Source organism: Barbus barbus (genome assembly GCF_936440315.1).
Source record: "Barbus barbus genome assembly, chromosome: 38".
Classification (NCBI taxonomy): domain Eukaryota; kingdom Metazoa; phylum Chordata; class Actinopteri; order Cypriniformes; family Cyprinidae; genus Barbus; species Barbus barbus.
Window position 1 is genome coordinate 12,532,533 of NC_136716.1, and position 14,519 is coordinate 12,547,051.

Here is a 14,519-nt window from a genome sequence, read left to right on the forward strand (position 1 = left end):
GTTAAATGGCGACATATTTACGTGTTATTGCCACTGCAGACATTTAAAAAAATCTTAACGCCTGGTTTCGAGTTAATGGATTATCATTATATGGATTTTTATTATTTAATAACTGTACATTTTTGTTTCTTGCCAAGCACATCCTTGGAGTACTGTTTGTTATCTGAGAAGAAATATATTTGCATGTCTCTTAAATGAGCACATACTTACACAATCACTCATCAAAACATCCTTAGGTCTTAAATACGCTTCTCTTAAGTGTCAGTGATTGCGATATTCTGGTATGATCTATTATTAATCAAGATGAAAAAACAGTGCCTCAGGTAACAGGAGAACATTTTTTACTCCATCATCACACTAAAGTATAAACATGCAGGTACAATAACATGTATGAAAGACTGCACTGATTCCACAGTCCACAGCCTAAGGCATTAGCAGAGTCCTTGACCAACAGAAATGTGTGTGTGCTTTAGGCGCTCTTGGACGGAGGATTCCACTGAGCAGCTCCAGACCTGGAGAACAACATGTCATACTCCCACAGCAACTTCTGGATTGCAAGGCAAGACCAAGACAGATCTGCCTATTACCATACTACTCATGCTATTGTTGCAGTATATATTATTTTTACAATGTAACATATACCGTGTACACTGTCAGCCACATGCATATTGTTTATGCAATGTGCCTGATTTGACCTTTCATTTCCTGCATATTATACCAATCTGTTTACCCAAAACTGGATAATAAATCTAGGGCAATAGTAATAATATTAATAGTAATAGTAGTGGTGGTAAATTACTATTCAGTTATACTAATTATTTATTTATGAATAGTAATACTATTATATTAATGTTGTTTATACATTTTATGTACTGGATGTTTTGCATAATGTATAGCATATATAATTATTTATATATTATACATATTTTTAGTAGTGATGATTGTTTTATATCTATCTCTCCATCCATCCATTTATACGCACACACACACACACACACACACACACGTGTGGATACGTTGATAAGTTGCTTGTGTTTTCATGTTAATTAGATGCCAAGAGGTCATGAGCTAATGTGGTAATGCTGCATACAGTTTTGTTTGTATACTGCATATTTATGAAGTAATAAACTAGTATTTCCTTGAAATAGTAGCCAAACACATAGCATTGCACAGTCATCTAAGTCTTTTAATTTAATTTATTTTGTTCAGTTTGCAGTGCTGTAGTATGTCTATTTTCATTTAAAATGAAATGTTAAACTATTTTTAAGCTTTTGTGTGTAATGCTCAGTCGTCTCTTTGTGTTATAGGATGCTGAGGCTATTTACCAGTGGCTCTGTGAGTTTCAGCTTGAGCAGTACACATCTAATTTCCTCACAGCTGGCTATGATGTGCCCACAATCAGCAGAATGACCCCCGAGGTGAGCCCTCTTTTTGTGTATCAGCATTTAAGTACACAGGCTTACGTATGCTATGCACAACTCATTGGTATTAACTACTGCATTCAAAGCTGAACATACGGTCTATTCATATTTTAAGTGTATCAATCTGTTTTTTATATTTTAGGATCTCACTGCTATTGGTGTTACAAAGCCTGGCCACCGCAAGAAGATCTCCATGGAGATCGGCAACATGAATATCCCAGAGTGGTTGCCGGATTACATTCCAGTAATTCAGTGCTATAAAAATGAACAGTTTTAAACGTTTACACAAACATACAGTGCTGTACAAGTTCAAAGTTATCACACTAATGAGAGCTTCAGGAGTTAATAAACAGATAATTCCTAGATTCATATCACAGACGTTGATTTTATATGATTAACCAACAGAGGCACTGAAGATGAAATTTGTCTGTTTGTTTCAGTCTGATATTGGGAAATGGCTCAGTGCTATTGGGCTGCCACAATACCAGAAAAAGCTAGCAGAGAATGGATATGACTCCATCAACATAGTGCAGGATATCACATGGGAGGATCTACAGGAAATTGGCATCACTAAGCTGGGTAAGTGAATGGATACAGTAGATACACTACTGTTGATTTTTTTTGTTATTTTAGTGATAAAAAATGGTTTAGCTGCATTTATTTGATAAAAATACTGTAAAACAGTAATATTGTGGAATATTGTTACAGTTAAAACAACTCTTTTCTATTTTAATATATTTTAAATGTAATTTATTTCTGTAATGGCAAAGCTGAATTTTCAGCAGCAATTACTCCGGTCTTCAGTTTCAGAAATCTGTCTGTTGTGTGGATTTGTCAGTGAAGAATTTCTTTTGAACTTTTCTAAATAATTGTTTTTATTATTATCAATGTTCAAAAGAACTGTGCTGCTTAATATTTTTTTGGAAACTGTAATAAATTTTGAATGGAAAAAAAATCTTTTGTGACATTATTGTCTTGACTGTCACTTTTGAGCAATGTAATGCATCCTTGCTGCATTAAAGCATTAATTTCTTCCAAAAAAAAAAAAACAACCCTTACTGGCCAAACACGTGAATGGTATTGTAGATAGATTGCACAAATTAATTTAAATGGTACTGTGGATTCAAGCCTTGATTAAAAAAAATTCAGTAATACCCATGTACACAAGATTACAAAATTACATTTCTGTTTCCAAAGTATTTGTTTTTCCTAAATAGTGTACATCTGTAGATTGACATATTGTTTATCTACAGGCCATCAGAAGAAGCTGATGCTTGCTGTTAAGAAGCTTAGTGACGTCCAGAAGGCTCGTAAGAACCAGGCCGAGGGGCAGGCGCTGCTACAGCGCAGGACAGCTCCTCCCACCCTTGAGCTGGTGGCCATCGAGCATCACGACAGCTCCGAATGCCCCTCGTCACCTCTATCACCAAAGATGGTCACCTTCCAGGACAGCGAGCTGAGCATTGAGCTACAGAACGCCATGGCTCGCAGCGGACACGGAGGAGGCCAAGATGGTTTCGGAAACATGAGTGGAACATCCATGCGTCTTAGTCAAGAAAGCATCGGTACGCGGTCAGGAGGGTCAGGACGGTCGCAAGAACGCCCAATGGCATCGGTAACCCCCAACAGCCGCTCACAAGAGAGCCTGGGCAGTATGGACAACAGTCCCAGCAAGGAATCTCAGGATAGAAGCCGAATATCACCTGTAAAAATGGAGCCAGTGTTGCCGCTACAACATCATCACCCCTCAACTGGCAGTCCAGTAAGGACGCCACCCATAACCACTAGTAAAATAGCACGTTTTGCATATCCACCTGTCCTCACCAAACCTAGACCAGTGGTTTCTCCCTCTCAGCCTCATCATGGATTACCTCATCAGAGGGGCTTCAACTACCTGCAGCATCAAAACTGCAAAACAAACATGGGAAGCCCAAGCCCAATCAGAGCCCAGCAGCCAAACAGGGACCCATCCCGGTCCAAAAAGCGCACTCAGAGTCTTTCACGCTATGCTATGTCAGATGGAGAGAATGAAGAAGATGACATCTCAGCCCCTACGACAACAACCACCAATGTGGCGTCTTATGCCACGCTCACTCGCAAGCCCGGCCGCAGCCAACCATCTTACAGTTCCAGTGAGCGCCAAGTGGGCCGCAGTCATTCCTTCGCCATACGTGCCAAGAGTAAAGGTCCTCCTCCTCCCCCTCCAAAGCGACTAAGCTCTGCCCCGAGTGGGGTAACTACAAGTGGGGTTGAAATGGAGAGTGCTGGAAGTGTCAGAAGCATTGCAGCTAGGCTGGAGAACAATACAGGAAGCCCCATTAAGACATGTAATAGCCCTGTTTTTAAAGCCATGTCCCCAGCCATCTCGCCAAAAAATATGGAAAACCGTAGGAGGACCACTAGTGAATCTTCAACGTATGAAAGGAAGTGTGGTGGAGAAAATCCTGCTGGTGAAAACATCAGCCCTCTGAGGAACCAACAAGGTTCAGCATCCTCACAGGAGAGCATACCTTTCGCAGAAGAGGGCAAAGTTACCATCAAACAAAGGACCAAAATAGCATCCGCTAAGATGGAGTCCGAGGCCGCTGTTGAAATTCTGAAGCCGGTGCAATCTTTCAAATCATCTCCAGAGGTGCCGGAGTTTAACTTAAAGGAATCAGACACAGTCAAAAGGAGACACAAGCCAAAGGAACTGCATATGAAAGGCCAGGGCTGCAGCGCGCAAACAGGAAATGAGAGGGCCGCTGAGACCAAGATGGTCTCAAGAAATCCTTATAAATCTGGCCTCTCTCCGAAACCAGGATCTCCACAGAAACCTCCCACCCCTTCTAAACCCACACGCCATTCTTCTGCAGCAAACCCAGGTACTGCAATGTGCTATTATTTAAAATAAGAAAAAGCACTGTGTATATTTTTTTAAATGTCAGTTTGAAAATTGTATTAGAAAAGGATTTTATTTAAAAAAGATTTTTCAATTTATTTAAATTTTATTTTGAACAAATACTTAACTACTTTCAAGCATATACTATCATTCAAAAGTGTGGGGTCATTATGATTTTATTATTGTTTTTAAATAAATCAAGTACTTCAAATTCAGCAAGGATGCATTCAATTGCTTAAAAGCGACAGTAAAGACATTATAATGTTACAAAAGATTTAATTTAAAATAAATTCTGTTCTTGAAGTTTTTTTCAATTAAAGAATCCTGAAAAATGCATTATACTTTACACAAAAATGTTAAGCAGCACAGCTGTTTTTAACATTAATAATAATAATAATAATAATGATAAATATTTCTTGATCACCAAATCAGCATATTAGAATGATTTCTGAAGGATCGTGTGACATTGAAGACTGCAGTAATGATACTGAAAATTCAGCTTAGCCATCACATTAGTGATTTTTGTTTTATGATCAATAAATGCAGCCTTGGTGAGCATTAAGAGACTTTAAAAACATTACAAAAAAACTTACCGAGCCCACACTTAACAGTAGTATAGTTATGAATGTGTAGGTCTTATAGGCTCATTTACAGCATAATTGTGTTAATGTCTGAAAACAAGATGCTTTGAGTGCAAGTTATATCATTATATCTTTATATTTGTCATTCTCAGCTTTAAATATCAGCGTTTATTTCCTCCAATAACCAATAAATCACATCAGCATCCATGGATCTGAAAATTGGTCTTCATATGCATGATATGATTTGAATAATGTGCAGGAGGTCTGATCACACATTAGAGGCATTTAAATATGTTCCTCTTAATCTGCCTTTATTTACCGCTGTAAATGTCAAATATTAAGAAAATAATTTTAAATAATCATTTATTTAAAAATAATTTCCCCTGTTTTAATCATATAAAACACATTTATACACACAGATTTAAAAGTCTTATAGGGGTAATCTACTCGATGCTTTATTTGGAATTTTTCCATTTTTGTGTGTAAGCCCGTTTTATTTTTGTAATGTTATGTATTTCTGAGTCAAAAACTAAAATATATAGGGCAGAACTTCATTGTTTTATTCATTACGATTGATTGGATCCAGTGTTATTTGAGTGTTTTTATGTTTACTATAGCATTGATTAATATTTTATATATTTAGTATATATTTTTTTTAGTTTACATTTTATTAATTCTGTTATGTGCTGTTTTTTAATACGTATTTCTATTAAGCTTTATTATTAGTTCACTTTAAATTTTAGTGATATTAGTACTTCAACTTAAACATATTTCAGTTATTTGCAAGGCAACATTTCTATTTTTTTCAAATGTAAGCTTCTTAAGCATCTAAAATTTGTATTTTATTTTAGCTTTATTTCAATGACCAAAAACAATGAATAATAGTTTTAGTTTATTAATGATAAATGCACTAATTGATGCTACTGAATTAGAAAACTAGCCCTGGGATCCTCACACACATTTGCCCATGGTTCTATTTATTAACGTATGCTCTTACTAAATTCTTGTTCTATCTCCACCTTTTGGCTGTGGTCAATTTTCTTCAGGAGTGACAGTCAGTGTCGTACAGAGCGTGGCCTTTGCCGTCTCACCTCCCTGTAGTCCTCTGGCTCGCTGTCCACCAAACAAAGCAGCTCAAGGTCAGTCTGTACTGGCAGGAAAGCCACAGGCTGTGACGGAAGGCCAGAACGTGCTGGTCCACAAACGACTTGAGCAAACCAGCACGTCTCTCGAGGCAGCGCTTAAAGTTGTGGAGAAAAAGTTGTCTCAGGAAGATCCAGCAGACAGGTAACACCAACCATTTATGTTTGTATGTTTGTAACTGCCCTTTTTGTTATATAATAGGTCAGAAAAGTATTAAACAGCTTGAATCCACTTTTTCCACACGGTAGAGGAAATTCTGTATTCTGTATTTCGATGAGACAGGCTTGCAGATGGTCCTATAATGACTGAATGACCGCTTGTCACAACAAGCCCGCTGGGAAATTTAGTAGTGATCTCCCTAAAACTAGTGTGTGTTTTTCCTTTGACTCTGATCGTTTTGGCAGCGATGAAGACAGAGTGTTGATGTCCTTATCTCACGGATGGAGACAGATGGTGTCTACAATTTGAACTTTCATTTGACTCCTCTCCTATTTTGTCACAACAAATCCACTCTCAGCAGTGTAGCTGGTCAATCTGTCTGTGTTGAACCACATTTTGCATTTTGAACAGATTTAGCTCACAGCGGAGCATATGCTAATCCAAGATAAAACCCCCCGTCAAAGTATTTTAAATATATAGATGCTGTGAATCTGATCCTGACGGTCCTGACTGGTACTGAGGCTGTCATATAATGTGATGAACACTACAGGTACATCTAAAAAAATTTGAATATTGTGAAAAATTCATTTTTTCTTGTAACTTATTTCAAAAAGTGAAACTTTCATATATTTTAGAATCATGTAAAATAAATAATTTCAAAAGTTTTTTGTTTTAATTTTGATGATTAGAGCTTACAGCTCATGAAAATCAAAAATCAGTATCTCAAAATATTAGAATATTTACATTTGAGTTTCAATTAATGACCATCCATACAGTATAAATTCCAGGTATCTATTGTTCTTTGAAACCACAATAATAGGGAAGACTGCTGACTTGGCAATGATCCAGAAGACGAACATTGACGCCCTCCACAAAGAGGGTAAGTCACAGAGGGTCATTACTGAAAGGTGTGGCTGTTTACAGAGTGCTGTATCAAAGCATATTAAATGCAAAGTTGACTGGAAGGAAGTATTTGGGTAGGAAAAGGTGCACAAGCAACAGGGATGAACGCAAGCTTGAGAATACTGTCAAGCAAAGCTGATTCAAACACTTGGGAGAGCTTCACAAGGAGTGGACTGAAGCTGGAGTCAGTGCATCAAGAGTCACCACGCTCAGACGTCTTCAGGAAAAGGGCTACCAAGCCACTTCTGAACCAGAGACAACGTCAGAAGCATCTTACCTGGGCTAAGGAGAAAAATAACTGGACTGTTGCTCAGTGGTCCAAAGTCCTCTTTTCAGATGAAAGTAAATTTTGCATTTCATTTGGAAATCAATGTCCCAGATTCTGGAGGAAGAGTGGACAGGCACAGAATCCATGTTGCTTGAAGTCCAGTGTGAAGTTTCCACAGTCAGTGATGATTTGGGCTGCCATGTCATCAGCTGGTGTTGGTCCACTGTGTTTTCTGAAGTCCACAGTCAACGCAGCCATCCACCAGGAACTTTTAGAGCACTTCATGCTTCCTTCTGCTGACAAGCTTTATGGAGATGCTGATTTCATTTTCCAGCAGGACTTGGCACCTGCCCACACTGCCAAAGGTACCAAAAGCTGGTTCAATGACCATGGTGTTACTGTGCTTGATTGGCCAGCAAACTCGCCTGACCTGAACCCCATAGAGAATCTATGAGGTATTGTCAAGAGGAAGATGAGATACACCAGACCCAACAATGCAGATGACCTGAAGGCCGCTATCAAAGCAACCTGGGCTTCCATTACACCTGAGCAGTGCCACAGGCTGATTGCCTCCATGCCACGCCGCATTGATGCAGTAATTCATGCAAAAGGAGGCCCAGCCAAGTATTGAGTGCATAGAAATGAACATACTTTTCAGAAGCCTGACATTTCTGTTGAAAATATCCTATTAATCTTATGTAATATTCAAATTTTCTGAGACACTGAATTTTGGGTTTTCATTATCTGTAAGCCATAATCATCAAAATTTCAAGAAATAAAGGCTTGAAATATTTCACTTTGTGTGTAATGAATCTATATAATATATGGGTTTCACTTTCTGAAATGAGTGACAAAAAATATTGACCTTTTTCACGATATTCTAAATTGTTTAAATGTACCTGTATATACTGTATACTGGCTGCTATTTTTAAAAAACAGTAAGTGAAAAATGAACCATTTTAAACAGTAGGATGCTTCTGTGTCTTATCATATGATCTCATAATTTAATGATATATATTAATATAGTGATAGTACAGTAATATATAGTATTAATATATATTTTGTTTATATATGTGTGAGTGTGTGTGTATATATATAAAAAAACAATTTATTCCTATGATGGCAAAGGTGAATTTTCAGCAGTCATCATTACTCCAGTTTTCAGTGTCACACACTGTAAAAATAAGTCATTTGAAATAAAACAATCATTATTAGAGTACGTTTAGCAAGAAAATTGTATTTTAATCATTCTACTTAAAAATTTCACATTTAATTTAATGTGTTACTTGCCATTTTTGTACTTGTAAAATTTGCTTGCAACTTCTAAGTGAAAATTGTTTCAAAATAAATCCTACACCAGATTTTTTGCAGTACACAATCCTTCAGAAATCATTCTGATATGCTGATTTGGTGCTCAAGAAAATTAATATTTTTCAAACCTATTGCGCTGCTTAATATGTTTTCTGGGAATGGTTATATATTTGTTTTTCAGGATTGCGTTGAAATAGACATCTTTTGTAACAAATATGTTTATGGTCACTTTTAATCAGTTTAATGCATCCTTGCTGAAAAAAAAAAGGAATTTCTTTTAAAAATCTTTTAGAATCTAAACTTTTAAACAGTGCATAATAATATATTATTGCTATTATTGGTTATTGGCAATGTGCATGGTTAATGTTATCTCTGAAGTGCATTGCATTGAAGGAAACTGTACGTCCACATCACATTGCCAACGGTTGCTCATGATCCTGAAAACTGCTAACACTCATTGAAAATGAAAAATGACTACAGATTGATGTCAGTGTAAACACTCCTTTATCAAGTCACACACTCACAATACTCCCATATTAAACCTCGTTCTTTCTCTTCTTTCCCTCAGGGGCATTAACACAGTGAAGTCAGCTGGGAACATTCTTGATGATATAGGGAACATGTTCGATGATCTTGCTGACCAGCTGGAAGCCATGTTGGATTGACCTACTGTAATTCCTACAGGTATAACTTCTGTGTGAGGCCTTTACATGGGAGCTTCAGGACATGCAATGTCTAATTTCTCGCACTTTGTTTACGCACTTCAGTGATCCTGCTTACAAGCATTGGTTTTACAGTTGAATTAAATGAGCTAATTTAATATACCAGTTTTAATGGACCGCGGTGCGTCTGTTGGGTGGTTCGTGCCTCAAATTTCCAAAAGATCCACTTGAGAACTTCAACATATCTTTTACCGAACTATTGCTTTCTGCATCTTCGTCTTGCTCGGACAGGACCTATCTGCAGTGAAGATTGCCGAATATAAGCACTTACTTTTCAGATCTACTGTACTAAAGCTCTTTCAACAGAGACACTTTAATTTCCTGTTGTGCTCACAATTGGCCTTTAGCAAATGGATATACGGTGTAAAAAAAATCAAAGTGAGATACAACCTGAACTCGGCTTCAAGTGCTCTGAGATTCATCACACTTCAATTTTGTTTTCTGTAGACTGAAAGATCCTGTTCAAAAGCAATAATACAGCCGATCAAAAACAAAAGCAAGAAAATGCTCGATTTATTAATGACCCAAACGTCATGGACCAAGTATGTTCGACTGTACTGTAACTATAACTATTAAAAAAAGGTCCATGCCAACAGATTCAGTGTTGTACAGTATATGTTTCAATTTTTGCATAAGAATTCAACTAGAGCTTAACATGTTAAGAAAATGACTTTTCTTAGCCTATTAATAGTATATTTTGACAACCGGTGTGTTTGGGGAAAGAGAAACATTATATGGATTACATCTATTATATATTTTTGTAACAGAATGATAATTTATTGGGTTTGTCAGATTAAAAGGGAAAGTCCCTCTTTGTAAGTTCTGAAATTGAGAAGCAAAAAATAGAAACTGTTGCAAAGCACCACATTTTTAGGCTCGGCTGACCAAAAGGGAACTTTTATTTTAATCAAATGTGGTTAAAACACAAAATCATCACCATCTGGTAGAATATACAGGATAAGAAGTGTTCAAATGGAGCATTCATTTCTATTCACTTCTGTGACTCTTGTGCACTTTTACCATCTTTATGTAGTGTGTATGCACTATGTATCTTTTATTGTACAAATTTATTTCTGCATGTACTGTACACTGGCAGGACGACCAGTACTTGACTGAAAGAGACCTTTTTTGTTGTAAACTACAATGTTCAGAAGAATTGTATATGTAAAAACTGCGAGAAGACCAGACCATCCTGTTCTTGCATGCTTTCTTTTTGTAAGTAACAATCTGGAATTATAGGTTTTGTATTACGTGGCATATTGATATTTTAATGGACAACAGCACTGTTGGTGCTACAGTATCATTTAAATGAGCACTGTGTACTTTATTTCCCAAGTTCATTCCTTACTGCAGTGCTTTGTGTTGCCTTGCGCTAAAGACACAGGGTCTGTTGCTTTGCTTGAGTGGGGCCACCAGTACCATACAGTAAGTATAAACAGGCCTCTAATTCATTCATTTGAACTACTTGAAGTATTATGTTTAATAAAATCATCAAGAGATCAATCTTCAGACTACTCATGTCAAAGTGACTACAAAGTCAACGTACCAGGTCACTGAAGCTGTCCTTTGAACTCGTGGGATAGAAATTATTTTTGGTTTTATTGTAAAGACAAACACCAGAAACAGTGGGAGTAAAAATTAAAATGGGTTGATTTAAATCAGAAGCACTCGGGAGGGAGAAAAGAGCAGAAAAAGAAGGAAGTGTTCAGCCATTGAGCCAGCTGTCCTGACATTTGGTGTAGTCACAGATCTCTTCTGGTTTGAACCACAGGTTGATCTCGGCGTTGGCACTTTCGACAGAATCGCTGCCGTGAATGATGTTCCTGAAGTGAACGGAATTTAATATTAGCAAAAACAAGTGCATAAATATGCATCAGACAAACAGATCCAAAGATAGTTTGGGGTTGGTAAAGATTTCTTATGTTTTTCAAAGAAGTATTTTAATGCTCAGCATGGCTGGCTTGCTTTATTTATTTATTATAAAAATAAAAAAAATACACAGTAAAAATTTTATATTGTGAATAAAATATATATATATAACCTGTGATGTTTTTTTACAGGATTCGTTGATGAATAAAAAGCTAAATAGTACAGCATTTATTCAAAATATAATTTTTCTCTAGCAATATAATTCTTTGTCTACCATCACTTTTTATTAATTTTACACAAAATAAAAAACAAAAAATAATATATTTAATATATCAGCAAATGTATTCATTTTCCAGGCTCTTTTGATATAATGATATTTTAGAAAACAGTGTAAGATCTTACCGGACAACCTGAACGCAAAAGTCACCTCGGATAGTCCCAGGCTTGGAGTCAATGGGATTAGTCTCGCCGAGCATTATTCTGCCAGTTTTTATAATGTTGAAACCCTCCCACACCTAAAAATATATCACAGAAATAACATTAGTCACCTTCATAAAATGAATGAAGAATATTTATTAGCAATAAGCCAGAAATATTATTAAATTCAAAGTGCTCTAGAGTCGCACTCTGGGGAAAACAATATAAATAGGTTTACCATGGCAACCACAGGGCCAGAGGACATATAACTGACAAGCCCTGGGAAGAAAGGCCGATCCTTCAGGTCATAGTAGTGCTGTCTCAGAAGATCCTCATCGGCCTGCATTGAAGACAAGCATACAAAACATGAGCAAAAAAGCCTACAAAGTTTTGAGAATTAAAGGTCCTCTAATCTCACATACCCTTTTGACCTCAACTTTTTTGTGACTGAATATTTTAAGGCAATATTTACTGTAATGCGATGGTCACATGGGGATGGTGCAACTTTGCAGACCACAAGGACCTATTTAGAGTTAGTAATTGGTTTAACCCTTCGAAGACAAGCCGTGTCTGAGAGAGAGCTTAAATTCCCTCACACCAAGAATATAGCTTTTTACTATTATGGATTAAAGGGAAAATATGTAACACATTTTAATCTGAAAGTTTTTTTTCGAAAGCCATATATTAAGTATCACCCGTTTGCTAGAAGATGCAGAGGTAATAGAACATTGATGAGAGCTGAGCAGTGATGTAATGTTTTACCGCCAAATATTTTTAAAAAATATTCTACCCTTATGAAAATTAACCATGGTTTTATTATAGTAAAATTGTAGTATCCATGTTTTTTTTTGTTTGTTTTTTTGGCTTATTGACTACAATTTGCATAACCACAGTTTTAATACAAATACCATAATTAAATGGTTATAGTGTTGCATGGGGTTACCATGGTTTAACTATAGTAACCATGGTTTCTTGGTTTTATTTGTAGTAAAACCATGGTTAATTTTCGTAAGGGATACATGTTAAAAATATTGAAAAAAAAATAAATCTGTTGTTACTTTCGCCACACACAACAGGCTACACAAATAAACTGGATGTAACGGCCATAAACGCCCTCTCAACGCGCTGTTTTACTATTAAAAGGAAAGGCAAGTCCTATCAAAACAATCGATATTAAAACCGTTAATTCAGTTTACCTGGATTAACTTCATGGCAACTAATTTGAAGCCCTTCTGTTCGAAACGCTTGATGATCTCTCCGATAAGTCCCCTCTGCACTCCATCAGGCTTGATGGCAATGAACGTGCGCTCTTCATTTCCAGACATTGAGCTAAAAATGAAAACAAATACCGGTAAAACATACACAAGATCTAAAACAGTTGCAATGACAGAAGTGCATTCAAACTCACGCCGTCACACATTTGGCACACTGGGGTGCAGGTGTGGAGGGGGCTTTGGCTGAAGAAACCCCTGACCCCATCACTAATTACATGTCAAGTGACAGAGATCCTTCCTTCCCTGTCTTAACCTGTATTGACGGCTTTCTGTAGACTGACAGCTCTGACCGTGAATAGTGATCTGATCTGATAGCTGTCCTCACGCATCCGGTCACAGAAGTTATCTAATCAGGTTTTTATTTTAGTCATATATCTCTTTTATAAAAAGACAATGAAGGCTCAAAACTATTTTTATAGCTACAGGCTACTTATATTTCGTAGATTGTTGCGTTCACGTTTGTTTAACAAATCAGTGGACGCGTTTATTTTGAAGTAGCGTAGATCAGCTCGTGTGCAACATAGGCTAACACATTTCATTTGGCACATTGACAGTAATAATATAATAAAAAGGAGTGAAAATATTTTTCTTACATTTTCTGACGGCAGTCCACGAGTCTGAAGTTGATTCCTCACGCGTGTGCTTTCAGTAATCCATGATCACCAGCAGTAAGTGTTTTATGGAGGTGGGCGGAGACTGGTGCTGTGGCATTCGGTGATTTTTTTTTATCTATTTCGAAAAGCAAAACATATACATTTTGTAAAACCTTTACAAACCTTGCTTGATTATACTAAATTATAAGGTTTACTTATAGATTATACACACACACACACACACACACACACACACATATATATATATATATATATATATATATATATATATATATATATATTAAATATGATATTATTTAATATGATAGTAAATATAGCCTAAATAAGATAGGGCTTGTAGCAACACTTTTCTCAGAGTAAGTTAAGTCAAAAGTTTATAGGAGGCATCATTTAGAGGCATTATATTTAAAATAGCAAATTGATGATAATAATAATAAACAATACTTTACATTTAATTTTTTAATTTAGATTTTTATTTAAAATTATAGGCTATATTTATTTAAATTTGACAAAAAATGTAATATTTATTACTGTTATTTTATTTATTTTATTTTTATTTATGCACCTCTATTTATAAATGCATTAATAATGAAAAAGAATCACTCATTTAATGTTTTGTGCTTTCTATAGTGTTTTGTCTATAGTGTAAATTTAGTATCTTGTTAACATTCTTTTTAACTGAGCTCTAATGAGTTACGGTGCTTCTAACGTGTAATTGCATATCAAAATTCATTATGCAATCATAGCATTATTGCAAAGCACATTAGAGAATGATAAAATATCTGATTTGTTAAGTGCACCCGAAGCAATTTATCCACAGGGCACTAATCTAACAGCACAGGGGCAGTGAGGGACTGATCGGAGCTCCAGTTAAGCCAAGCATTACACTCTGTACATTCATAGCCATTATCTATACAACATATTTCCCTGGTGTGAGATTTGGGACCCATTAGACC

At 36.2% G+C, this 14,519-nt stretch overlaps 2 protein-coding genes across 3 annotated transcripts in view; one reads left to right on the forward strand and one right to left on the reverse strand.

The window, feature by feature from the left end:
* caskin2 (CASK interacting protein 2) overlaps positions 1 to 10,897 on the forward strand; it is a 79,594-nt gene extending 68,697 nt beyond the window's left edge. The window contains exons 15-21 of the mRNA XM_079397720.1: positions 474 to 559; positions 1,308 to 1,418; positions 1,564 to 1,665; positions 1,862 to 2,000; positions 2,675 to 4,285; positions 5,930 to 6,170; positions 9,236 to 10,897. Coding sequence (XP_079253846.1) covers positions 474 to 559; positions 1,308 to 1,418; positions 1,564 to 1,665; positions 1,862 to 2,000; positions 2,675 to 4,285; positions 5,930 to 6,170; positions 9,236 to 9,332 — 2,387 coding nt within the window. The 3' untranslated portion in view covers positions 9,333 to 10,897. The remainder of the gene's footprint in view (positions 1 to 473; positions 560 to 1,307; positions 1,419 to 1,563; positions 1,666 to 1,861; positions 2,001 to 2,674; positions 4,286 to 5,929; positions 6,171 to 9,235) is intronic.
* On the reverse strand, positions 9,886 to 13,675 carry LOC306857753 (nucleoside diphosphate kinase A-like). 2 transcript variants are annotated; one of them, XM_079397882.1, is made up of 5 exons: positions 13,543 to 13,675; positions 12,872 to 13,004; positions 11,914 to 12,015; positions 11,661 to 11,773; positions 9,886 to 11,212 (listed from the first exon to the last, which is right to left on the reverse strand). In XM_079397882.1, the coding sequence occupies exons 2-5, from the start codon at positions 12,998 to 13,000 to the stop codon at positions 11,095 to 11,097; spliced, it is 462 nt and encodes a 153-aa protein (XP_079254008.1). In that variant the 5' UTR covers positions 13,001 to 13,004; positions 13,543 to 13,675; the 3' UTR covers positions 9,886 to 11,094. The 2 variants fall into 2 exon arrangements, with proteins under 2 accessions (XP_079254008.1, XP_079254007.1); XM_079397881.1 differs by lacking the exon at positions 13,543 to 13,675 and adding an exon at positions 13,084 to 13,279 and having other exon boundaries at positions 9,995 to 11,212.
* Positions 13,676 to 14,519: the final 844 nt, after the last annotated feature.